This window comes from Rosa chinensis, chromosome 6 (assembly GCF_002994745.2).
Source record: "Rosa chinensis cultivar Old Blush chromosome 6, RchiOBHm-V2, whole genome shotgun sequence".
NCBI classification, from domain to species: domain Eukaryota; kingdom Viridiplantae; phylum Streptophyta; class Magnoliopsida; order Rosales; family Rosaceae; genus Rosa; species Rosa chinensis.
In genome coordinates this window covers 24,449,249-24,476,321 of record NC_037093.1, presented here as the reverse complement: position 1 = coordinate 24,476,321, position 27,073 = coordinate 24,449,249, and the positions used below count along the sequence as shown (strand labels likewise).

The following is a 27,073-nucleotide window of genomic DNA, read 5'->3' as shown; positions in this document are numbered from 1 at the left end:
CCGTAAGTTGGTTGAGTCTATCCACATAATCCCCTTGGATTCTATGTAAGAATGGAATTATTTCTTTAGTGTCCTTTGCATAGGATGGTCTTGATCCTAAAAAAAACAGGCTTTACATAATGAAAGATTAGCCTTATAATCAACCAATGAAGGTTTTGGTTGAGCCAGAATGTCACAATTTACTTTGAGAAGTAGAGAGAGGAGCCAAGTCTCCATACATGGCGTCAATGCCATGTATTGGCCGCAGGGGGTAGGCGGTGCTGACCATGTGTGGCCAGTCTTGCACAATCATGGTGCCATGAGGCGCTTGTGCAGCTCCTCGAACCAATTCTTGGTTCTTACTTCTTTTCGTTTTGAAAAATGGATGTCCGTGTGAAGTCTTTAATACACGGATCACCATGTCACGACCTGGGTGTCCCAAACGGTCATGCCAAAGCCTATATGTGTCAGAATCCCATAAGTCATCTCTCATGACATGGTTGGATTCAATGACTCGAATAGTGGTTGCATACAACCCACTAGAGCGACACATAAGTTTCTCTAATACTTGTTTATGTCCGTAGTCATTAGAGGTGATGCAAATGAACTCTTGTCCATTCTCACAATGTGTTTCCACATGAAAACTATTGGCTCTTATATCTTTCAAATAAAGTTCGAATTAAGGTATGTCCAAGACATTAAGTAAAAGAATCGACACTTTATTAATAGCCAATGATTACATCAAAATTTCTTAACCAAAGTCTAATCCAAAAATAAAAATTAAACTTAGACAGATTGTAGTCACTCAATCCATTCGGTGACTTCAATCAAATATGACCAGGAAAGTAGGAAGAGATGTCGGTGGAGCGAGGCTCTTTTAAGTACCACTAATCTCAATTACTTTCCTAGACATCATACTTAATTAGGTGAGCCAAGTGAGAAAGAGTTAAAACAAAATGTCATTTATTGATTTAAGGCTTAACTGCCATTACATAATTCTTCGAAATAAAAGACTATTCTAAATAAAAATCTGCGGCATTTTGTCTTCATCGCCAAATTTAAAATCTTCTTGAACTCGATGTCTTGATCACTGTGAGGCAACTACCTTCTTAGGTACATTGCAAGCTCAGGCCCATTGATCAGACGTTCCATATCAGAAATAGATACCATGAAGAGGATTCTCCCTTGATTGAGGCGCATTGGCGCAATGTGCATGGTCCCTAGGACCTGAGGCGTTGGAAGATTATGACCATGGCCAACGTTGGCTCTATGGTTTCCAACCCTTAGTCCCTCAAAGTCACAGCTCCTATGGTGGTGTGATTGTAGCCTTTGGCGACTACCTTCATGAGCATTTCGATCATATGGATCATGACGTCTATGGTGACTTTCTCTAGCCATGGGACGATGCTCTGGATAGCTATCTCGAAGCCTATCAATTTCTCTTCTCACAAGCTCGTTGTCTTGCCTTTCAGCAATTTCCATAGCTTCAATAAGCTTTTGAAAGCTTGTGATCCGTCTTGCATTTATATGAGTCCAAAATAAATCACAGGACCTCATAGCATAGACAGGGAAGGTATTGAGGGTTTTCTCAATCAATTGTTCTTCTGTGATCGTCTTGCCACAGAAGTGCATCATTCCTGTGATGCGGAAAGCTTCCGAATAAAATTGTATGACTGTATCAAAGTTAGAGAAGCGAAGATCATTCCATTCTGCTTCTAAATTCGAAAGGATGGAGTCACAAACATTGCCATAACGTTCACGAAGCGCTTGCCAAAGCTTTATGGCGCTATCCTCATTCATGAACTCAAACTGGAGGTCTCAATCCATATGACGCATCATTAGGGCAAGTGCCCTGGAATTGTCAATCTCAGTTTGAGGGTCTAGAGCAGTTCCTTCAGAACAAAGCTCTTGGATTGTGTGCAATAGATCACGGGAAATAAGATGGAGCTCAATGTCCTGAGCCCACAATAGGTATCTTTTGCCTGCATAATCCAATGGAATAAAATCGAGTTTGTTCGTGTTTGACATCCTAAAAAAGGGTGAAACAAGAACGAATTAGTTTCAGAGTCAATGCTTCCACGAAAACTAATATTAATAAGATTTCCGAGCTATGCTACCAAGAAATCAATTTCCAAGAATATTTGGATTAAACCGAAACATTGATGTTTAATATAGTCACAATTTGATGCTTGCGGACGCTCTTAGTCCGAATATTATGAACACTCTTAGTTCATTGATTACGAACGCTCTTAGTTCGTTTATTACGAACACTTTTAGTTCCTTTATTACGAACGCTCTTAGTTCGTTAAGCGTGAATCCCCACAATTCTGCTTATTAAATACTCGAAACCATGTTCATATATTTCAAAATTCTGCAGCAAATAAAGGAATTTCAAATACAAGAAAACAGCAACTTTAATTACAAAAACTTACGTGATGGTTTGGGGCTTGAGAACACGCGCGTGTTTGGGGCAGTAGCAACAATTGGCAGCAGCATCGATAGTAGCGAGCAGCAGCAACAACGGTAGTGTACGTCAGCAACAGGTTCGGCAGCAGTTTCGGTAGCAGCCGGCAGCAGCAGTTTCGGCAGCAGGCGCGCGGGGCAGGACTGCAAGGCGAGGGACGCTGGCGGGCTGCACGGGCAGCAGAGACTTGCGGCAAGAGGCTGCAGGGGAGGCCTGTAGCGCGGGGAGCAGCAGGCAAGCTTGCGGCTAGGGCTTGAAGGCTGTGGCAGTTTTAGGTTTTAGGGTTTTGTTTCTTTTTTTTCTTAGGCTAGGGTTAGAGCTCGTGCTGATAACGTGTTGTAGTAAAAAGGAATTGCAGGGAGAATTGTGTTGTATTATTGATAATAAGAGCCTTTTATATAGGGAGTTACAAAGTACATGAAAGGTAATAGAATCCGAACATAACTAGGTAATCTAGAACCTTCTCCTATTACAACTCTATGACTAAAACCCTAGTTTGAAGAGGCACACATGATGTCGACTTCCTTCAACACTTGCTGTTTTTTTTCTTTTTCTTTTTTCACTACCAGAAGCATAATTTCCTAGAAAACATTACTCTAATAAAAAAAAGGGACAAATATCAATTGAACAATAGAACCTGAATATGAGAAATCTAATACACTGTCTACGCAAACCTCCCTCCTTGAGTCCTTGAGTCTTTGTTCACAGTTTCATACCAATGACACCATAATGCTGTGATTGTTGTCCTTAACATAACATGAATAAGATAAAATCAATAAAATATTACCAAGGAAACATGTCGAATGATTTGCAATTTCGCATAAAGCACAACAATTAACAATGGCAAGACTAAGTAAAGTGTGAAACTATCTGACTTTGCTCAAATTGAAAATGGACAGCCGCCGCAAAAGCCCAAATTTGGCAAAGACACCCGAGAAAAGTTTGTCGGAGGCCCGAAACTGAAAAGATCCTCTCAGGAGTATTTGCCGCTTATTAGGAGTGTCCTTGTTCACTCGATTTTGCTCTAACATTGGCATTTTATCGAACAAGTGGTGTGCGGCGTTATTGTTCTTCAATAGCCAAAAAAGGCGATCACACTAAAAGCAGCTTGGTTCTTGTTTTTTCTTTGCACGTGCCATTAAAGGGAAAGCACTTCGCATTTCATCGCGGTCTGGTAATCAAAGCACTTCTTCACACTTGTTTTTTTTTTTATCTCTTCTTCTTTTAAATTCTTGCACTTGTTGGTTTGTTTGAATTGTCGCTCTGGAAAGGAAATTTGGAGGTTGGGACTGGATTTTTTTGGCTTTTGGCATTTTGAAAGAACGCAGGGAGGATAAGGAATTGTGTATTGGTGCTTTGGTCCTTTTCTTTTTCAATAATTCTCAGTGTATCATGCATGTATTCCTTTCCAGTTACAGTTAGTGAACTTCAGTGATGCTGCTTTCTTCAGTTAGGATTGTACCCAAAGACAGAAGATCTGGGGGTATCTTGCTTTTCGTGGGAGGAATTCTCTCAGTTGATAATTTCTTAACACTGTTTATCTCATTTAAGATCTTGTTTGACCAAAGTAACTTGAGCAATATAAAAATTATATCATGAGTAATGAAAAGCAGTATAAAAATTATATCATCTTTCATCTTCAGAGAACATGTCATAGGCAAAAAATGCGGATGCAACCCAAGACAAAAATTTAAATCATGTGGATGCAACCCAATTTAGCTAGCAGTTATAGTCTATTGTTACATGTTCAAGATATGTTGTTTTTGCCAAGACAACATGTGAGGACGTCATTCTCCAAGACGGTTTTGTCTAGGGATAAAAAATTTCAGTTTGCAACAAGCTTGTTAAACCAATTGGTTGCTTTCTATTTGGTGATGTTAACTGTGTCAGTATGATTCAAGTTGGGGGGTTGTACCGTCCTTCAACTAGGGGAACTTTATACTTTCATTTTGGCAGAAGTTGGATCCCAAATTAGATCAAATTATGCTGAAATCTTTGTGGGGGCCATCAAATGACAGATTTTCTACCAACTAATTAAACTAAGGGTACTAATACAATTTTGGGTAAAGTCATCCTGTGAAAGCAGATTTATTTTTCAGATTATATTTTTTGCAAAGTAACTTCATTGAAGTATTACCAATACTTAGTTATACAGCTGTGTTTGCCTCAATATGAATCTGTGTTTGTTGGTATCATTTCCTTCTGTAAAAATTTCCTCATTTTTGCTTCAGTGATTTCAGAGATAAGAACAGACATTTGTAGCAAAACAGACATCTGAACAATTATGCTATTGTAAGACTACTGGAAAGTTATCATCCCAAACAGTGCACCGACTGCAAAGAGATATATACTGATGCACAACTGGAGAATGAAAAGCTGTAATTAGTACAAATGCAGCAATGTTGGTAAAGGATCAATGTGAAGAATACACGGGGTACATTTCAGATCCTCCTTTTTTCTTGATATCTTTGGAGTTTCAAAGTTAGTTTCTAATAAATAATATCAACTCTCTCTGGCATTCTCCATTTGTGTGGATATATAGTTGAACTAGTTTTCCAAGCCTGGTTCCATGTAACTAATACTTGAAAAATTGCATTATAGAAAGTGACATTAAATTTGTTTTCGAAGTTTGATCTGGTGCACTAGTCAACCAAAGAAGAGATGGGGTAGGATTTGGTCATGTAAAAGTGTCAGTAAAACATAGATTTGTCAGGTGTTTGGAGCAATGTGATCCATAGCCATGAGGGCTTGCTCTCTACGGGTGTCCATCCTTCTCTGGTTGCGATTTGCTTCTCCCTTCTTTGGTGGTTCTGCTTCCCTTTTTGAGTTTGAGGTAATGAATCATAATGTACTAATGTGACAATGTTCTATATGGTCATTCGAAGAAGTACGGAGATAGTTTCTGGCTGGTTACACCTGTTTGTTCGTGTTTGCAGTTGGATTTTTGGCTTATGGTTTTCGTGGGCTACATGGTAGTCAACACCCAGGAGATGATTGAGAGGGCACACCTTGGTGATCTGGACTACGTGAAGCATCCCCCAACCCCTTTCACTGATTTCATTGCCGTTTTGTTCGCGCACACATAATCAGAGTAATTTTGTCTCTAACCAGCTTAGAATACCAGCTTTCCTTTTAATGGGTTCTTCCCCCGTTTTCGTTTTACAATGTTCCATCACATTCTTCCTGCTGTGCTATCTCAGCAGAAAAACCCTTCTAGGGAATTGCAACCTCCGCCGCCACAGCCACAACTAGCTTCAAATTTATCAAGCTGATAAGCATCCATTGTCTATAAGGTGATTATTTGATTTCCAATTTGTGTTTTCCGATTCTATTTGATAATTTTCTCTAGGTTTAGTTGTATGTTGTCATGTGTAATTGGATAATTGTAGAGATAATGATCACAGCCCCATTTCATTCTGATATGGAGGTACTTCTAATTACAATATTAAGCACATCCATCCATATGATTTTGATTGATTTACATGGAGATTATCTGAAATTTACAGTTAACTTTGAAATCTTATGGTAGCCAGGCATAATTTCTTCTGTTGAGATGTTATATCAGAGGGTCTCATAAAATCAAAGTATGGCAGAAATTGCTCGTACAGTAACTGCCTATATTATGAGGACTTGAATTACAATTTACAAGCCTTCCTCTGTAAATTTTGCACCAAGCAATAAGCAATACACTTCAATCATAACCATCATTCTCCCACTCATACCCCACTGACTTCATTCACATATCCTTCTATTTTCCTGCCCTGCCAAGCAGAACTCCCTACCTCTCTTTTCCTCTTACTTGCCAAGAAAGAGTTATACTGTTGTGTTCTCAATGACATGATCTTTCCACCTTAAATGACTCCCTTTCACCTAACTATGCACTAATATATATCATCCTCCCCCCTTCTTCACCTTATGCTCAACTTCTCCACCTTAGTACCTTACCCTCTCTTACTAAACCAATCCACAAACACATCAACAGTACAACAATGACACCCCAATATCTCCTCTCATTATTCTTTTTCATGATCTTCGTCTTCCATTTGCACATAATTTCTGCTCAATCTCCAGCAGTCGCATATTTGCTTCAGATTGCTTTTAGCTGCATATTTGCTATTCCTTTTGGACATTTTTCTTTTAAGTTCACAATTAAGGTGCAGAAATAAGACAAATTGGCGTCATCACTGAACATAGAACATTTGAGAATATATGGAGAACTTACAGTGCATGTAAGAGGCAATATTTAGTCCCAAAAAGTTTATCACTTCCAACAACAACACATCAAAAATGATATTGTTTAGAAATAGAGTTGTGCATCTTTTGTTAATCGATCAGTATATTTCACTGTATCATTTGAGGCTTTGAGCAGAATAATGATTAATCTGCAAGAGTTTTATGTGTTCTGCAGCTTTGCATTAGAATTATGCATGCAATAGATAAAGTAAACCAATTCTTTTCTCTAATTTAAGCTCTGATGTGCCCTTTGACTTCGTAGTATCTCCTCTCTTCTAACAATATTGAGTCCAACGCTGTGTCTTTTAGCTCATGGCTGTCATCTTTTTCCTACCAAATCCCAGGCCTGTAATCATTTAAAGTTTTGATGCAAAGCTGTGAGTCTCTCTGTTCTAATTGAAATTGAATCCCGATCTGATATACCTTTCATAACTTACGTGCTAAATAAGGCTGAGAGATGTAGATGAAGCAAAGACACTGTTCTTTTTGCTACTCACAATCTCCAGCAGTAAAACTATGTAAACATGTGGTTCCTATGCTTAACATTATGTATTTTCATGTTAGAGGGCAATTGATTGCTTGTGGTTTCCAAATAATTATGAATCAATAGGTTTTTGGCTCTACATGACACCATGATATTATCATCTATGGAAAGAATATTTAATTTCTTGCTAAATTATCAAGAGGGAAAGAAACAGAATGATAATGTACCAATGTGACAATGTTCTATATGTGTTATTTGATGAAGTAGGGAGATAGTTTCTGGCTGTTTACACCTGTTTATTCGTGTTTGCAGTTGTATTAGACATTTCAAGATTAGGTGTATCACCAGGAAGTGTCTCTTTTTACAGAAGTGTAGAACAAGAAAAAGGCTGGGAAAGTGTTCTTTTACTGCATCAGGCCACAGTTTGTGACGGCTACCTTGGCTTAAGGGCGGTTGAATCCTCTTTCTGCCACAACAGCTCTCTTATCTCCTGTCTGCGTGATTGGCTAAGACCTTCAGAAGCTGTGTTCTTTCAGAGTTGGGAGCTTGTCATGTTTCGAAAGAAGATGGAGAGAGAGAGAGAGACATCATGGTTAGAAGAAGAGGAAGAGGAAGAAGTTTGTTAATGATATTAACATGTGAATGAAAATAATTTGGCTTTTAAGTTTCAATTTGAATGGAGATCAAACTAATGAGGTCTCCTGTTACTAAGTCTTTAATTCATTGATAACACCAAATCCCGCGGCAAAGCGTGAGTAAAATTTCTAGTGCATGGACTAAATTGCCTGTGCTTCCACCGGTCGATATACAAATGTGTCGTCTCTCATTTTACCAAACTCTCAAAAACCAATGTCCCTTGGTTGTCATGTTCTTTCTTCATTCTTTTACTGTTTTATCTCTAAATGAAGAGCTAGTCGGTGACAACTGGCAACTGCATATACCTATCAAACCAAACCAATAATTCCATTGGCAAAATATCTCCCACTCTTTCGGTGGTGACTGGACTGATCGGTCCTCTACCCTTACCTTTTCTTCTTTCCTCGGTAGTTTCGCTTCATCTTACAGGAAAAACTGTGATAAGTGCAGTGTGCACCTACTGAGAGCCTCGTCCTCTTCTGCCCCTTAATCATTTCACCTGCTTTTTCCACCCGTTCATACACGTACAATGTGTTCCTGATTTTGCCACTTTACCTTATCTTCTTCTCCATTTCTTGTTAGTTTCGTTTCATCTTACACGCCCTTGACTTCGTATTGACGTTGATCGAAGCTAGCAGGAAACAGTGATCAGTACGTGTACCTATTTTTGAGAGCCTCTTCCTCTTCCTCTTCTGCTCCTAGCCTTCTTCATTCCATCAGCGAGCTGTGCCTGAAATCAAACAAAAAGCCAGATTCGATATATGGCCATCCAATTGAGAGCTTCTTCTTCTCTCTCCTCTGCTTCTTCCACCGGTTCGTGGAGACATGATGTGTTTCTGAGTTTCAGAGGCGAGGATACTCGCTACGGTTTCACAGGTCATTTGCACAGGTATTTGGTTCAAAGGGGGATCAACACCTTCATAGATGATGATGATCTTCCAAGGGGAGAGGAAATATCAGAAGCACTTCTCCGAGCCATTGAAGGATCAAAGCTCTCCCTCATCGTCTTCTCCGAAAACTATGCATTCTCAAAGTGGTGTTTGGATGAACTAGTTCATATCCTTGGATGTAGAAGATCAAAGAACCAAATGGTTCGGCCAATCTTTTACAAAGTGGATCCAACGGACGTAAGACACCAAAGAGACACATTTGGTGAGGCACTTGCAGAGCATGAACGCATATTCAAGGATGACATGGACAAGGTGTTAAGATGGAGAGCAGCTCTTTTAGAAGCTGCTAATTTGTCTGGGTGGCATTTCTCGAGCGGGTACATCATGCACTTAATCTTACTTCTAGCAACTTTGTCTGTTCCTTTGTTTGTGTGTGATTATTATACAATACTATGCTCTTTTCAGAAGTAGCAATGTTTTATTTTATTAAATGTTTCATTTGATTCTAACGTGACAGGCATGAATCTAAATTTATTGATATAATTGTTGAAGAGGTCTCTACAAAACTAAAAGAACGTACCAATTTGGATGTGGCGAAGTGTCCGGTTGGGATAGACTCTCGCCTACAAGACATGCTTGAAATTTTAGATGTTGGGGGAGGTGATCGTATACGCATGGTAGGGATATGGGGGAGTGGTGGAATAGGTAAGACAACAATTGCTAAAGCTGCTTACAATACAATTGCCCATAAGTTTGATGGTAGCTGCTTTTTGGCAAATGTTAGAGAAGGTTCAGAGCAACATGGAGGTTTAGTCAACCTACAAAACATCATTCTTTCAAAGATTCTAGGGGGCAAAGAACTCAAAGTAATCAATGTTGATGAAGGAATTACTTTGTTGCGGGAGAGGTTGAGATATAAGAGGGTTCTTTTAGTTCTTGATGATGTGGATCGATTGGACCAGTTAGAGAAATTAGCTGGTAGACCAGATTGGTTTCACAGCGGCAGTAGAGTTATCATAACAACAAGAGATAAGCATTTGCTGATTGCTTATCCAGTGAATCAAATATACAAGGCACGGAAACTAGATCATCATGAAGCTTGTGAGCTATTCCTTGAAAATGCCTTGATGACTAATAGAAATATGGATAATGATGAAAAACTCGCAGTTAACACTATTGTTGAATATGCTCAAGGCCTTCCATTAGCGCTGAAAGTTTTAGGTTCACATCTGTGCAGTAAACCTATATGTCAGTGGCGAGCTTTATTAGATGGTCATAGAAGAAGTCCTCTTCAAGACATTCAAAAGATTCTCAAAATCAGTTACGATGCACTGGAAGAACCAGAGAAAGAAATCTTCCTTCACATTGCATGCTTCTTCAAACATAAAAATAAGAACGATGTGATAGCAATATTAGAAGGTTGTGGTTACAGCAACCCTATGTCTAGTATTGAAGTTCTCGAAGAAAAGGCCCTCCTAAATGTTGAACATGCTGATATTTTCATGCATGATTTGCTAGAAGAAATGGGAAAAAAAATAGTTCATGAAGAGTCGCCTAAAGAGCCTGGTGGTCGCACCAGATTGTGGTATCACAAAGATGTTCTCCAAGTTCTAACAGAGAACACAGTAAGTGTGCAGTTCTCTCTCTCTTTTGGGAAATAATTAGTGTGTATTTCTACACTTCTATCCATTTTGGCAACTAATTTATGAATAATATGTATAATATAATTTTATTTTTGGATTTTTGAATAGAAAAATGAAATTTCAAAACACCTTATTATATTTTATTATATAGGGTAATTGTTTTGCTAATACTATTGCCTTTTTCATTAGGGAACAAGTAACATTGAAGGCATAATGGTAAAGATGCCAACAGCAGATGAGATACGTTTGAGTCCTAAATGCTTCAAAAAGATGATAAATCTTAAACTTTTTATAAACGTCAATGGACGGTTTTGTGGAAATGTTGATTATTTTCCAAATCAATTGCGGGTACTTGATTGGCGTTACTGCCCGCTACAATCTTTGCCCTCCAATTTTAATATGAAGAATATGGTTCAACTTAGCATGCCTTGCAGCCGCATCTCATGTTTTGGAGAAGGATTCAAGGTAATTATAAATTTTTAGGAGTTTACTTTATTAAAATTTTTTACACCTAACCAATTTTCCATTTGATTTTTTCTTCTTTGGTATGACAGAGTATGGAAAATCTGAAATCCTTAAAATTGAGGGGATGTAAATTCCTAGCACCAAGCCCAGACCTGTCTGGAAGCCCAAACTTAGAGTTTCTGGATCTAAGTTTCTGTACAAGTTTAAAGAAGATTCACCCTTCGGTTGGATCTCTCAAAAAGCTTGTTATACTGGATCTAAGTGGGTGTAAAAGGTTAGAGGAGGTTTACCCTTCAGTTGGATCCCTCAAAAAGCTTGTTAGACTGGATCTAAGTGGGTGTAAAAGGTTAGCACCATGCCCAGACCTGTCTGAAAGTCCAAACTTGAACTTTCTGGATCTAAGTTTCTGTACAAGTTTAAAGAAGATTCACCCTTCGGTTGGATCCCTCAAAAAGCTTGTTCACTTGAATCTATGTGGATGTAAAAGGTTAGAGGAGGTTCACCCTTCGGTTGGATCCCTTAAAAAGCTTATTCACCTGGATCTTGAAGAATGCTCTAAACTTCGGATGCTACCTGGCGAAGTCGACTGGAGATCCCTCCAAACCATTAAACTTGACGGTTGCAGAATGCTGGAGAGTTTTCCTGAAATTGTGGGAGAGATGAAATACATGAGATCCTTGAGTCTGTACGACACTGGCATCAAAGCATTGCCTTCATCCATTGGATATCTAATTAACCTTGAATGGTTGGAGTTACAAGATTGTGGAAACCTCACAGATCTACCTTACAGCATCTATGAATTGCAAAATCTGGAGGCTGTTTATTTGTACGACTGCCCAAAACTCGTAAGATTCCCAAATAAGGGGGACTCTGAAGTGCTTCCAACTTACTCAAAGGTTTCACATGACGAAGGATGCAGTTCAATGGAGCCGCACAATTTGGCACTACGTCACTTCACCGCGAGAGGATGCGACGCCGCTGTATCTAATACTGATTTCCTCGCATCCCTTGATTGGGCACGTGAAATTGATATATCAGGAAGCGCCATTGTTATTCTTTCCGAATGCATCAACGAATTTCTCTACCTGAGGGAACTCAATTTGAGCGGCTGCACGAGGCTCGTAGAAATTCCAGAGCTTCCACCAAGTATTCGCCGGTTGTATGTGAGTGATTGCGTATCATTGGAAAGAATTTCGAAGTTGTCAAACATTTTGGAGCGTAAAGAATCACAAATGATTGAGGAGATGGACTTGACTAATTGCTGGAGACTCTGTCAAAATTTGGTTCAGATGGCAAACAAGGATGATGATGATAAAGTGCACGCTGAGCTCTTCTCTCGACTCCTATCTTCTCAGCTATCCAAATTCACAATTACATTTCCAGTTCCAAGAAGCGAGGTTCCAAAGTGGTTCAGCTGTCAAATGGATTTCAAGGGGCATCACCGGTTTGAATTTTGTATTGAAACACTTGCAAATTTCAAATGGGACTACACAGGATTGGCTCTCTGTGTTGCTGTTGGTCAAAACCTGAAACCTACTGCTATTGTGGTCAATATTCACATCAAAACCTGCAACCTACTGTTTTTTGATCATCTCAGTGTTTCATGTCTCCCCAGACAGTGGGTTTATTCAGCAGAGTCGGATCATGTGTGGCTGCACTATGTTCCCTTCCTTGAAATGTGGCCATTTGATTATATGCGTCCATTGCCCCCTTTTACGTGTCGAGTCATTATTCAACTTGAGAGCTATGAGTCCTCCGTTAGAAGCTGTGGGGTCCACCTTGTAATGCCACCCAATGAAGACGTTTGTATGAAGCTAATCCGGAACCACACCAGGGAACTTCCTACGTTATAAGGTATCGTTTCCTTTTGTGAAAATTTCCTCATTTCAGAGATGATAACTGACATTTGTAGCAAAATGAAGGACTGACATCTGAACAAAAATTGCTATTGCAGGACTTCTGGGACAATTATTGTCCCAAACAGAGGACTGACTGCAAAGAATTATATACTGATGCACAACTGGAAAACGAAAAGCTGTAATTATTAGTAATGCAGCATAGCATTGTCTATGGACCAGTGTGACGAATACAGGTTTACATTTTCAAATTCTCCCTTTCTTTGATATCTTTGGTGTTTCAAAATTGCTTTGTAATATCAAATCTTTGTAGGCATTCTCCTTATGTGTGGATAGAGTTGAACTAGTTTACCATGCCCAATTCCATGTAACTAATAAATGCAAAATTGCATCAGTGAAAGGAATATTTAGAAGCTTGATCTAATGCACTAAATCTACTTCACTAAACTTATCGATGAACTTGTAGACGCACTTTCAGGGTCTTTCTATTTTCTGATTATATGGCATCGTTTTCTGAATTTATTTCCTCATCCAAAGGTATGCTGCTACTCTATTAATACGCAGCTGCTCTTTTGATTTCAGATTGAACTGCTAATATATACATTCACTTACGGGCCATAGAATTGTTAGCGAGAAAGAATAAATGCCCTTACTTTGGCTTAATTAGTTTGGTTTCCTGGATTGCTAATCTTAGTGTCAGATTATGCTGCTGTTGCAGTATGGCATTACTTCAGTTTACTAGATTCTCTAAATGTCAGGTTTCACATGGTTGATTGATTTTTAGTATATGCCATGTAAATTTGTACTAGATGCAAAGACTCATTGGAGGAAGTTTGATTAGGTTCTGGTGTAGAGATATTCACGCCGTGAATATTTGAAACTTTAGATGATTCTGTTATTACTACAGTTTTTCTATTGACCTGACGGAATCATGTAATAATGTACATCAGATAGGTGGTTTGAGTTCCTGCTAAAGGAAATGAACTTTTTTTTTTTGAAACCTTTCTTTCATTAATGCGTTAAAAGGACAGGTTAATTTATTATAATGTTTACTTTGCTCCCTTACTGTCATTGCAGGGACTGCCCTGAGGAATCTAAGGAAGCCATTGCATCACTAATGGATACTGCAGCTAGATTTTCTGATTTACCAGAGTTTTGTGACATTAGGCCACTATTTCAAGAGAGATAAGTGAACTCTGGATTATTATGACGATCAGAAGGTAATTATTTATTGACCTGCACTTGGTGGAATTTTATGAATCCCTAACTGCTTTGAAACTGACTAACTAAATTCCTAAATGATAGTTTGTTGAGAACATAGCTTCAAAGCCTCCCACATTGGAGAAGAAGGTTCAGTTGACATAGCATTGGAGTTTTCAATAAAGTGGGACTCCATGGCCTTTGAACAAAGGATGTCTAAACCTCCTGCATTTATACAGGTCTGGCCTACCGTGTTGCTGTAATAACACCTGTATCAGATATTTACATAAAATACAAAATCCTGGGATGTCAAAGTTTGGTGAATTTCTTATTTGGGAAAAAAAGTATTGCTCTTTTGAATTCTAAGGCAGTTGCAATTTCGCAGTGCAAGCCATGAAATCTTGGATATGTATAGGGTTTCAAGCACAAGCATCAATCTATGTAAGCAAAGCTATGAAATGGTGGGAGAAAACCCTAAAACTGAACATGGTGGAAATCCATTCTGCTAAGAACTTATTGATTCTTTGCATAATGCTGGTGATAGATTGGTCATAGTGGATTTTTACTCACCTGGTTGTGGAGATAGTAGAGCTCTCCATCCCAAGGTATATTTCAGATTTCATTTTTGGGTATCAAGTCATATTTCATTGCTGTTTTGTTCGCATACTCATAATCAGAGTAATTTTGTCTCTAACCAGATTAGAATACGAGCTTTCCTTCTACTGGGTTTTTCCCCCCATTTTCATTTTACAATCTTCCATTACAATCTTCCTACTATGCTATCTCAGCAGAAAAACGTACCTAGGGATTTGCAACCTCTGCTGCCGTAGCCACATTCTCAACCGGATAAGCATACATTCTCTATAAGGTGATTATTTGATTTCCAATTTTTGTTTTCCAATTCTATTTCATAATTTTTGTTATGTTTTATTGTATGTTGTCATGTGTAATTGGATAATTGTAGAGTTAATGATCACAGCCCCATTTCATTCTGATATGGAAGAACTTCTAAATACGTTATTAAGCACATCCATATGATTTTGATTAATTTACATGGAGATTATCTGAAATTTACAGTTAACTTTGAAATCTTATGGTAGTTAGGCATAATTTCTTTTCTGTTGAGATGTCATATCAGAGGGTCTCATTAAATCAAAGTATGGCAGAAATTGGTCGTACTGTAACTGCCTATATTATGAGGACAAGAAATACAAGCCTTGTTCTGTAAAGTTTGCACCAAACAATAAGCAATGCACTTTGAATCATAACCATCATTCTCCCACTCATACCCCACTGACTTCATTCACTTATCCTTCTATTTTTCCTGCCCTGCCAAGCAAAACTCCCTACCTCTCTATTCCCCTTACCTGCCAAGAAAGAGCTACACTATTCTGTTCTCGATGACATGGTCTTCCACCTTAAAATGACTTCCTTTCACCTAACTATGCACTAATATATACCCTCCCCCTTCTTCGCCTTATGCTCAACTTCTCCACCTTAGTACCTTACTCTCTCTTACTAAATCAATCCACAACACATCAACAGTAAAACAGGCACCCCTATTCCTCTTCTCATTATTCTTTTTCGTGATCTTCTTCTTCCATTTGCACATAATTTCTGCTCAATCTCCAGCAGTTGCATATTTGCTCCAGAATGCCTATAGCTGCATATTTAGTAATCCTTTTGGATCACTATTAATTTGAAATAGCAAGCAGCTGTAGTATAACCCCCTAAGCATTCATTTAGTATTAATAGACGAGATGCTAAGCCTATAGCCCTAGCTGCCCTCTTTAGATCTTTAAAGCGGACTCCTTGTAATTCGCTTTTTGTTTATTCAATAAAAAGCTGTTTCTTTTCAAAAAAAAAAATAAACAAGACGCAGAGTTGCTTCTGTAACTTGGCATGAGTTGTTTGGGTGTGCAATCTGGTGATGGATTTTCACCAGGTCTGTACATGTGTTTGGTCTATTGCACAGTTTCAAAGCATAAATGTACCTCATTTTTGTGTAAGAGGCAAATAAACTTGCAAGGAACATTTTTGGTCATGGAGACTTAGTAGTTTTGTTACTGAAAAGGCCAATACAAGACTATTTTCGTTTTGAATTTTGTAGCATTATCAATAAGAAATAATTTTTTCATTCTCAGATGAAATTTGCCATCCTTAATCTGTTTCCATACATATATTCTCTGCCTGTTTAAAATGCTAGGTTTTCCAAGAAAAAAATTTAAATCATGTGGATACAATCCAATTTAGCAAGCACTTTAGTTTATTCTTCAGGATTTGTTGATTTTGCCAAGAAAACATGTGAGGACGTCATTCTGCATGAAGCTGGTTAGACCAATTGGGTGCTTTCTATTTGGTGATGTTAGTGGTAACTGATAAGGGGTTCAAACTGCATCTTCCACATATCTTAATTTTATCAGATTGATTAAAGTTCGGGGTACTAATACAATTTTGAGTAAATTCATCCTGTGAAAGGTGTTTATTTGCAGATTTATTTTATAGTTTATATTTTTATCAAAGTAACTTTGTTGAAGTATTACCAATACATGGCTAACGTTTATATGGCAGCAAGTTGGCAAATCTGCAGAAGGGCCTAACAAAAGCAAAAGCGGCACCTCTCTTGGACAAGCTTGTTTTTGACAAGGTCAATTATTATTCCTTCACATTTCTATTCTTGAAATATCTGGTTTTACATTTGAACGCATTACTTCTATCTTATGCGAATATGCGTTACATTCTAACAAACTCTGTTATTTGCGGTAGATAAAACAAGAGCTAGGAGGACCAGTTCGTATAATGTTTGTCTGGTGCTGCACCTTTGCCCAGGCATGTGGAGGAATTTATCATAAGGATATGGTATGGTTGACTGCATAACCTAATGAATAGATACATATTATACTTGAATCAGTTAAATCATAGTGAAGATCAAGAAAATTGTACAAGGTTAAGTATTCATGGTATATGTGTTTGACCTATGAGATGTCAGTATGAATGCTTTTCTGGTACTCATTCAAATGACCTCAAGTTTCTAAATCAACTACCACAACACATCAGAACCAGATATATATGAAATGGAGAGAACTACATTTCATCAGTTTGTTAAATCGTGTAGGTCTTACTGAAAGCTGTGGTGGGTGTTTTACATCCCTTGGCAATGTTCATCCTATGATTAGAACTGTTGGTGCTCCCCTGACAACTATTGAAGCACGGCTTGGGTCGGTCCCAGAACTGGGATATGATGCACTTTCTAGTGTGCCATGCAGAGAGATTTTCCTAAGGAAAAAACCTTGTTTTCATTGAACGTGGAAATAAATAAACTTGAACTGAATGAAGAGAAAAGTGCACGGAAGTAGCAACAAAATCCATCACCACTCATTGATTTTGGTTTCATGGTACTTTGCTTAATTTGATTTACCTTTGCTTGATTAAACTTGTCTCAATTCTGATATTTGGAGGTCTACAGGCTAAGCTTTTTCTAGATGAAAATATAAAGGCGGAAAGTATGTACCTATATATTGATATATGAATCAAGTAACAAACCCAGCAATAGACGATCTCAGTAAAATCGTACATTAGTTCGAGCTAGTCTACTAGAGTATGGAGTTCAGGGCGGAACCAGGGGACTAGGTATTGCTGCAGCCGCCCCCCCCCCCCTTCCTTTTAGTATCAAATATATATGTATTATGATTGCAAACAAATCTTGTTAGGGTAAATTTAGCACCCCAAACTTAAATTCCTGGTTATGTGCCTGATAGAGGTGGTCTATTTTTTTTATCAAATTGATTTTATTGATACGTTAATGGTTCATAGACGAACCCTAAGTTGGCTCGAAAATTCAATAAAAGTAAGAGATGCTAGTTTTTAAGGTGCACTTGGTGAAACATGTGGAATTGTTAGAAAACTTGTGCAACAAGTAATAAGTACCGAATTATCAATCCCAAACAACTACCTAATTCTCAACCCCCCACTTACCACTTTAAAGGGGGTATGAAGCTCATGTATAATTTAAGAAAACCAATCAGTTAATAAAGTGAACAAGATTGATTGGTGTCGAGTTTTCTTGTCCTTAATTGGTATGCTCCAAACTCTTCGAAAACTCTCTAAAAACATGACCAGTATATTGTTCACAAGACTCATATATAGGAGCTTTCATGTGCATGCTGAGTCGGACAATTAAGCACCTGATCGATCTGAGCCAAGATAAAAATTTCATGATCTGAGCCAACAGCATATAAATATGAAGATTCTTAATTCATGTGCATTTTTTCAAATATTCCACATGTAGCTGTACTGTGCTTGTCTAGGGAACTATATGTAATTGGATTGTCTTAATTTGGAACATGGAATGATGAAAAGATATAAAATATACACATGAACAGGCAATTTAGGAAAGTTTGTAACATTCCTCGATCAAGAGTCAAGCATTTCCCGCGTTAATTGTTTAGTAAAGAACACTAATCAGCGATGCATGATATATGTTAAACTTCAAATCCTTCATTTTATTGTCTCAAAACTAGAACAAGAATATAAAGGAACTCTTTTTTATTATCTGTAAAAAGTCACAAAGAAATTACTTCTGTGACCTCAAAAACCTATAACATATGAGTATGGAACTCTCAATAACACGCCTCTTCACTCTTGGCTCTCAAGATGAGAGACATTCATTTTCTTTCCCTATGTTTCAAATCATGATGTGGTTTATGTACAAAATTGACCTGTGTTTGACCAGTATCAATTTCTACTAGTTTGGACTGGGATTAGCCACAAAGTATGCCAAAACACCAACAAATGGTGCATTAATGTATGTGGTCGGTTCGGACTTCCTAAAATCAGCGCGATCATCCTCATAGACATCATCTTCTCCAGGTCCTCCTACTAGGGCTCCCACAAGGGGATTAGGGTTGGGGTTTGACGAATTGAAGTACACTGAGCCTTCCTTGCAAGCAATGGGTTGGGGATGATCCTTGATAGATGGTAAAGAAGATCCACGATGGTGAATTCGCTGCGGATAATGGTCGCTGTATCCGACCATGTATGACAAACCCATTGGATTATCACCCAAAATGTAATCAACCTGCTTTTTGGCGATTTGGCGAAGCGTTGTTGGACTGACATCTATGTTTCCACAGTTGAGGGATCGCGAGGTTCGTGCAAGGTAATTGGCGTAAACTAGTAGTAGGAATGAAATGGAAGTTACATGTTGCAGATTGCTGCCTCCTGGCTTGTAGATGAGACCGGCTGGAGTGTACTCGATGTGGGAGGATGACGACTCCGGTATTAATGTGCACATGAAGCTATCAGCCGATGATTTGTACGATTCAAGGTTGTACATGTTGCCTTCCAGGACTTCCTGGAAAATAAAGGGAAAAGGTTCATCATGAAATCACATCATTTATATCGTACAGATTCGTATATATAATAATCTGGGAAGCTTGACCTAACCTTCGAGATTAGAACATTGAGGCCAGCATGCTTGTTGTCCCAGCCAAATTCGTTTATATTGTCCTCTGCACCAAGAGTTTTGCCATTGTTTTGTATGTAGTCAAGGTAACCACCATCCTGAGTGACTCTCCTCAGCCAGGCTGCACTCCATAGCAATTCGTCCTGTCAAACGTTACGCAAATTTTTTTGTCAAGCGATAGTTGAAGACTAGGGGGTTCAAACTGGACGTTTTCTTGTGTAGGAATGAAGTCTTAATCACCACACATACAAGCTGTCACAATTTTTTTTTGCTAACACAACCCAGTGAAAGATTATAAAGACTGATATTTGGATGCGTTGCATGTAATTTAAGATGTATGAAAGAGAAACTGAGATTGGGGGAATGGAAAAAGGGTGATTGGAAACATGTAGTTATCTCATTAATTATATTATGCTTAGTCATCATTAAACAAAGGTTGTGATTGACAAAGTGATTTGTTAACAATATTATTAAGTATAGAGTAATTAATTAATATCCTATTTGGAGTTAAGTATTGAGATTTAGTACTTACTTGGTAACCATCGAAATCACAGTAAAATGGGCAGACACCATCTCTAACATTGGCATTATCACTGTAAGCTCCTCTGTAAGTATCAGCAAACTCGAAGGCCTTCATGGCATTTCGCAACAATGTGTCTGCGTAACTAGGGTCAGAGGATCGGAATGCCATTGAGGAAGCTGACAGCGCCGCAGCTGTCTCACCGGCAACATCAGAAGCTGGATTCGGCGAGTCCACGGCATATACAGTCCTGGCTGTGTCCATGTCTTCTGGTCTTTCCCAGCAATTGTGGTCTATAATTGGATCCCCGACCTATTATTCCATGGATAACAAGGTTAAGACCCTCAAAACGAGGAAAGATCAAGCAAAATATCAATGTCATTACTTAGTACATATTACCTAACATTGTTTGCATTGGTTCAATAGTGGGGCAATTTTTGTACTATTGAGACACATTTTGGACGTAGCAATTTGTGGACAAATTTATGGTGTATCTATATGGACTATGGAGCATAAAGCTTGACGAAGACGATTCATTGTCACATGCAAGTCACGGACTTGCAGGTGAAAAAGTGTATATGGATATATAGCCCACCATCCACTCATATAAAGATTCAGATAATTGGTTCACCTTCGGTGGCAAACTGAACTCAAAAGGACGTCTATGATTGTAAACAATTAATTAGAATCACAGTTTGATATGGCATGGATTAAACCTACTATCCCTATGAGACTTCTACGACATACAAATTGTTTTCAGGTGATAATTTTTTTTTATACTGTCAAATTTTGAGTAAAAACGGATCATCTTCCGATAATTTACTAAAAATTTAACATTTGTTATTACTAAAAAGATGACCGTATTCACTAAAAAATTGACCTTGATTACTAAAAAGATGATCACCTAAAGTATTCCATTACAACTTGCATCAAAGGACTTGGGTTGAAAAGCCACACAACAGTGACAGCACTAGAAAAGAAAATTACACCTACCTCCCTGCTTTTCATCTACCCTGTGTTATGTTAATTTGATCACTGTAGGTTTCAAATGAAAACACAATAATGGGTGATTAAAACTGTTTACCATTCACACCTAATGACTCTAAATACTTTAAAAAAAAAAATTGAGTGTTTCACCTACTCCTAACCAGACTCGCTATATGTTTACATCCAAAATAAGAAAATCCTTTACTTCACTCACTTCTGGAAACAGTACGTATAAACTAACAAGAAATAGTAGAGATGCAGAGTTCATCAACTTCAAAAAACTCAAGCAGTGGAACGCAATGCACACAGTTCAAAGGGTATCACAGCATATAAAAACAATGTTTCCCAAGAACGCTTTAGATTTTTCCAGACCAAAAAAACGGGGCCACAGGATCAAAACCCTGACAAACCAGAAATGAGTGACACACACAACCCACATTCCTCCACCCATTGCTAGATTTCATTACCAGTTCAATTCAACCAAGCCATTAACTATGCCACCCACAAAAACGGAAAAACCAACCACACCCAACAACCCAATAAATAAACAAACTTACTTGTACGAAAATCCGATTGGGCTGCGACACCGTTTTGAGGAGGTAATCCGTCCCCCAACGCAGGGCAACCAGCGCATTCCTGTGCTCATTGGGAGGCATGGAGTCCCCAAACTCGATGACACTCCAGGCCAGCATTGTGGTCGTGAAGGCCATCGGGAACCCGAACTTGACGTTGTCTCCGGCGTCGTAGTAGCCGCCGGTGAGGTCAGTGTTGTAAGTCCAGCCATCACTCAACCCGGAATTAGCCCGCCACGACTGGCGTTGGTCCTGAGGCAGAACCCCCGACCTCTGGCCCTCAAAAAAGAGTATGCATTTCGACAATGCGTCCTGGTAGTCGTGCCCTCCGCCGTGCACGGTGGCGAGGAGGCAGATTAGGAGAAGAAGGAGGGAGAGGAAATGAGTCATGGGTTTCATGGCTGGGTTGGTTTGGAATAATGGGTTTTGGTTTGGAAGGGTTTATATAGGTGTTGGGGGCGTTGGGGTCACGGGGAAGGAGGAGAGGGAGAGGCTTGACAGCGCCGACAAGTTAGGGAGAGTGTCAGTGAGAGGGAGGAGTCACATGCGTTACATACAAATATGGGATTGATTATGTGAGTGCATTATACTTAAAACATATAATTTGATGCTATGGCTTTTCTTGTGGGGGCAAGGCCTTGAATCAAAAGTTGAGGCTCTTGGGTTTCTCTTTTATTCTCAAAGCTTTGATATGCTGAGAAAATAAAGAGACGTAGATTGAAAATTTTAGACCACGAGGAAAAATTTTGACCGGAAGTTGATCGGAAGAGATCAAAGTTGAAAATCGAGGACTTAAGGAAGTGGAAGCAAGTAAGACCGTAAGAGAAGATTTCTTTAGAATTATTTGGTGTAGTGACATAAGTTATCATTTGTAAGTTAGAGATTATGAGTTTTCACTCGAGTACGATTAATTGTTTGTGTTATCTAAAAATAAATGATAAAAATTGAACGATCTATATGAGGAAGCTAAAGATATAGTGTTCTTATATAATTGATGTCACCTAGTACCCTTTTTTTTTTATGTCACCTAGTACTCTTATCCAGTGGGTAAGGAATCTCTTTAATTCTTTAGGTGCAGTAACAAACAGAAATACTTTATATATATATATATATATATATATATATATATATATATATATACATATCCTATCCAAAGCGGAGCTCCGCTTTGAAATTAACGTGTGAAGTTCAAGTTTTGGGTCACTTTTCGGTCGCATATCCACATCTCGACCGTTCAGTTTTTAGGTACTAGTGTATAGATCATCTCTGCAAATTTTCAGCCAAAATGATGACCGTTAAGGCATTGATAACTTGCTTAAAGCTAGTACGGTTCAGGTTGACAGATTCAATCTGTCCATTGGTTTAAGCTAGTTAGATACCTTAACGATCATCAATTTGGCTGAAAATTTGCAGAGATGATCTATACACTAGTACCTAAAAACTGAACGGTCGAGATGTGGATATGTGACCGAAAAGTAACCAAAAACTCGAACTTCACACGTTGATTTTCAAAGCGGAGCTCCGCTCTGGATATGATCTGTGTGTGTGTGTATATATATATATATAGATGTAATCACCGGAGTTGCTCTTTATCTCTACTGGTCATTCTGAATATTAAGCCTTGAAATGACGATCAGAGTTTGTTCACCTTTGCTAGCTTGGGTGATGAAAGCAAAGTTCTGCTTTAGGGTGCTTGATATTTCGACAAGGTCCTTTCGATTACTGGACTGTCAAAATGACTATTTCCTTGCAAATCCAACAACTCAAGTGTAGATATCAAATGTTCTAACTTACAGCTCCAAGCAACTGATAAAAAAGGCTTGGCTAATGTATCTAGAGAGGAAGTAACTGACTGGTAGTGGAACCAACTGTTTATAAAGAGCAAAGTGACAGGACATTATTTAAAGCACCAATACTTCCAATTCCCAAAAAAAAAATTCTATCTTTCTAGTGTAGATAAAGCTGAGTACCAAGTAGCAACAGGTACTGATTGATTCTTTTCTCCTTATCCAAGGAAGCCAGTAGGGGCGGTGCTTACTCTCAATTTTATGCCATTTTAGTGTAACTACTACTTTTGTTTGTGGAATATAATTTGCTTCATATATTGGGACTCTTGGGTACATAAGAATTGTTGTAGCAGTTGAAAAAAGAGGTTCTTAGAGAAAGAATTATTCTGGGTGTCTTATTGGTACATCCTCAAATTGTTAGCGACAAGCCAATGCCATAAAACCTTGTTATGTACAAGCAAGATTTTGCTTTGATTTTGATTTTGATTCTGATTTTCGTGGTAAAGAAAGAGGAACGTATAATTAAATATGTGGTTGCCTATGAGGTCTCATTGATAGTTTATACAACTAAAAATTAATTTGAAAAACTTACGGGCGAATAAAAAAGAGTATTGCACACTCTCTAACTTATTCTGAGTGAAACATACTTTTCAACCGTAGAAGAGGCAACTCAATTGGGCAATTGGCCATTGATGGAAGTTTCTTGCTGACTGTTGTGGAGGTGGATTCGATGGAGGTGGTACTATAGGTTTAGTACTTGGTATCCAAGGGTTGTCCGCTCATCATACTATATTTCACATGAATGTAACAATGTAATGCATTTACTTTTGATGTAAGACTGCATGAAAATCTTCGTACAAATGGTTAGAAATATGGCCTCATTGAGTTGTATGGAGTGTAACATAATCTGTAATTTACTTTTTTCCAACCTATTTATCTTTAGACACCAAACAAGTATACAAAAAATTTCAATCGACCACTTCTGATTAATTTAGAAAAATAAAGATTCTAATGTACATTGAGATGTATCTAACTGGGATTTAAGGTGGGTTTTTGTCTTTTCCCAAAATTTCATTAGTCATTCGTCTCTTTTGATTTGTCCAAGGTTTATAAATTTTCTGCTTTTTAAACTTATTTCCTTTATTCATGTACAAGTGCTTGAGTTTGGTTACACCAACTTCAGGTATGTCATCCAAGATCAATTGTTGGTTGGAGGCTTGGAGAAGCCTTGCCACCATTCGATCACAGATGTCAGAGCTCAGAAGGACCAAACTTTAAAGCATATATGGTAAGAACCAACATTGAACAAAACAAAAGCTTCAGTTCTTCTGATTGTAGCCTGATCTTCTAAAGTGGTCTGCGCAGATTTCATATTATTCACTTTATAATAGATCACAGAATTCTTTATGATCCACTTTGCATCTCTTGCTACAACTGAGTCTGTTGCCAACATTGGTAGGCTTATTTCTAGCTATACGCGTGCTGCAACTGGTTTGGCCTTGGGCAGCATGCGTAACCCCATTCAAGATCATCGCATTATGAAATGTTCCAATGCGGCTCTAAAAATTATGGAAATTAAAAAAGTTAAATTTTAAGTATTTTAATCTCAGTCCTTGAAATTAAATAAAAAAATGGGTGATCACAAAATTCTTGACCACCTGGTGGCCATGTGATTATTACTGATTACTGCATAACATGAGTAATGTTTACACAGTTACCAGGTGACCAAAAATTTTATGCTACTGTCCCTTTTGTTTTGAAGAACGTTAAAATTGCTAAATCTCTAATTTTAACTTGTTGGATGGTTCTGTACTACTATCTTTTTGTTTTGCAAATAATCAATCTGACCAATCGAGTGCCTTGAAACTCTTAACGCACTTTTACTATTATCTATAGTATTATTAAGAGAAGAGTTTTTGTTTGCCAAAATTAAAATTTTTGACAAAAATGACCCTAAAAAATTAAAAAACTTTGAGAATTAATTAAAGGGTTTTTGTCCATTTACCCCATTTCTAGGGATTTTTTTTTTCACTTACCCTATTAAGTTTTTTTAATTCCTCCTTACACAAAACACTCTAAGGAAGGACAGAAGCTATAGTAAAAAACCTCGAAGGTTTCTCTCTCCCCTCCAGAAACCCTAAGGCCTACGCCGTTCAAATTCACGATCTCGTCCGGTGGCGCCCGGATGTTGGGATAGCCTCTGGCCTCTCGCCATCATGGAGTTGCTGCCGGACAGGAGAACTACTGCCCATGGTGACTTTGTCGAAGGAATGCGCTCTGGCTTTTTAGTTGGTTCGGCTGGGATGGTTTAGATGGTGGTGGTCAGACTGTACGGGCCGGTATTACGATCTCTACTGATGGGTTTCCTGGATCGCAGACGTCAGGGATCTCGATCGATGGCGGTGGGGTTTTGGGCAGCCTGGATCGGGGATGGTTTTGGTCCGTCGTGATGCAGGTCGTGGCGGCAGAGCTTGGGCGACGTGGTGCTACAGGTCGTTGGGATTTGGAACGCCAAGAGGGTGGCGTGGGAGTGCAAAGCGTGGCGACGTGGATCGAATGGATCTTGCCGGACGGTGCATTGCGGCGGGGGGATGGCCCGAACCGGTTGATGGGCCTGGGGCGAATTTCCTTGAAGACTACCATGTTGGGCTGCAAATTGTTGGGCTGGGTTTCTGCCCTAGTCCACTGTTATTTGGGCTAGGGTTTAGGGCCTAGGCCCAACCCTATGTTTTTTAGTTTTATCTAAATTACAATAATTCCTTATATTAGGAAACTAAGCACCGATGTGCACTCTATGTCTCTTTAGCATCTCAGGAGTAGTACCGAAGGAGGATATTTGCTATCTCTACGATCTGAAATTTATAATGAGTGGGTCTATTTCTATGTACCATTGTGGGTACTACCACTACCTTCGTGTCTGTCTATGTCCTTAAATGACAGCGGAATGGTATGTAATGGCCTGTTCTAACTTGTGATGAATATACTATTTCGCCCCGTAGGGCTTGATTCCAAAAAAAAAAAAAAAAACACTCTAAGGAAGTATTCCCTAATACCTCATTAGTTTTTGTTTTTGTTTTTAAAACTATTTTACCCTCATTCCTTTGTTATTTAGCGAGAGAGAGAGAAAATGGAAGAGACAGAAACCAATTGAGACTTCGCCGGATTCCTGTCACCGGCCGCCACCCACTAGACTTTTCTGAAAACCTCGTTGGAGATCCCTAAAGAGGTCGTCGGAGATTTCATAGGTCGCTGGAAAGGTTTATTGCCCCCCAAGACGTCTATTGCCCCCAATAGAACTTTCGGTAATTGGAATGGGAACTAATATTCCTAAAATTAATCAAATAAAACTTTGATTAAAGAAAAAAAATGAAGAGATTATATCAATTTAAAAACGTCTTTTACCTTCCAATAGACGTCTATTGCCCCCCAATAGACATTCAAAATTTTTTCTTTCTTTCCTTCTGTCCCACCCAGAAAATGATCTGGGCACCCATGTCCTCTTCTCCTTTCCGTCGAACTCAGACTAGCAAGGCGTAGAAGACCGGGATTTCTTTGAGGCCATGGAGCATGGATCAGTGGTGATTGGGATCGGACGACAGAGAGTAGGGCCCATGACTTCAGGCAATGCATCGAGATCTGAGTTCTCCACCGGCTAGGTAGCTCCGACCGGAGCTTCTTCATCGTCTTCAGGCAAGCCGGCAGAGAGAGGGAGGAGAGAGAGAGAGAAAAAAGAAGAAGAAGAAGTCGGCGTCGGCGCCGGCAGAGAGAGAGAAGAAGAAGTCGCCGGCAGAGAGAGGGAAGAGAGAGAGAGAGAGCGGTGCCGGAGTGAAGAGAGAGAGAGAGAGAGAGAGAGAGAGAGAGAGAGAGAGAGAGAGAGAGAGAGAGAGAGAGAA

General features: G+C 38.8%; 3 protein-coding genes across 9 annotated transcripts in view; 2 read left to right on the top strand and 1 right to left on the bottom strand.

Annotated features, from left to right (window-relative positions):
- The window catches only part of LOC112171102 (TMV resistance protein N), a 68,767-nt gene extending 52,270 nt beyond the window's left edge, over window positions 1-16,497 (top strand). The window contains exon 13 of the mRNA XM_040509350.1: window positions 16,329-16,497. The gene's annotated coding sequence lies outside the window, so the exon portion shown is untranslated. The remainder of the gene's footprint in view (window positions 1-16,328) is intronic.
- Window positions 3,398-14,455, top strand: LOC112169103 (disease resistance protein RPV1). Of its 7 annotated transcripts, none has more exons than XM_040509344.1 (12): window positions 3,398-3,617; window positions 4,675-4,877; window positions 5,157-5,276; window positions 5,380-5,736; window positions 7,473-9,063; window positions 9,204-10,311; window positions 10,519-10,794; window positions 10,884-12,648; window positions 12,749-12,886; window positions 13,728-13,870; window positions 13,956-14,089; window positions 14,236-14,455. In XM_040509344.1, the coding sequence occupies exons 5-8, from the start codon at window positions 8,558-8,560 to the stop codon at window positions 12,645-12,647; spliced, it is 3,654 nt and encodes a 1,217-aa protein (XP_040365278.1). In that variant the 5' UTR covers window positions 3,398-3,617; window positions 4,675-4,877; window positions 5,157-5,276; window positions 5,380-5,736; window positions 7,473-8,557; the 3' UTR covers window position 12,648; window positions 12,749-12,886; window positions 13,728-13,870; window positions 13,956-14,089; window positions 14,236-14,455. The 7 variants fall into 7 exon arrangements, with proteins under 7 accessions (XP_040365278.1, XP_040365283.1, XP_040365280.1 ...); XM_040509349.1 differs by having other exon boundaries at window positions 4,675-5,276; window positions 5,380-5,534; window positions 5,647-5,736; window positions 7,528-9,063; XM_040509346.1 differs by having other exon boundaries at window positions 4,675-5,276; window positions 5,380-5,534; window positions 5,647-5,736.
- A 1,877-nt stretch (window positions 16,498-18,374) lies between the features above and the next one.
- On the bottom strand, window positions 18,375-21,919 carry LOC112172790 (endoglucanase 24). The gene is made up of 4 exons (XM_024310273.2): window positions 21,379-21,919; window positions 19,847-20,146; window positions 19,296-19,457; window positions 18,375-19,203 (listed from the first exon to the last, which is right to left on the bottom strand). The coding sequence occupies exons 1-4, from the start codon at window positions 21,790-21,792 to the stop codon at window positions 18,595-18,597; spliced, it is 1,485 nt and encodes a 494-aa protein (XP_024166041.1). The 5' UTR covers window positions 21,793-21,919; the 3' UTR covers window positions 18,375-18,594.
- Window positions 21,920-27,073: the final 5,154 nt, after the last annotated feature.

Coding starts and splice junctions, on each gene's coding strand:
- LOC112169103 (XM_040509347.1), top strand. CDS start 8,558: ATGGCCATCCAATTGAGAGCTTCTTCTTCTCTCTCCTCTGCTTCTTCC. Junction 10,312..10,518: donor AAGTTCTAACAGAGAACACA/GTAAGTGTGCAG, acceptor CTTTTTCATTAG/GGAACAAGTAACATTGAAGG. Junction 10,795..10,883: donor GTTTTGGAGAAGGATTCAAG/GTAATTATAAAT, acceptor TTGGTATGACAG/AGTATGGAAAATCTGAAATC.
- LOC112172790 (XM_024310273.2), bottom strand. CDS start 21,792: ATGAAACCCATGACTCATTTCCTCTCCCTCCTTCTTCTCCTAATCTGC. Junction 20,147..21,378: donor CCAATCGGATTTTCGTACAA/GTAAGTTTGTTT, acceptor ATGGAATAATAG/GTCGGGGATCCAATTATAGA. Junction 19,458..19,846: donor GTGATTTCGATGGTTACCAA/GTAAGTACTAAA, acceptor AACGTTTGACAG/GACGAATTGCTATGGAGTGC.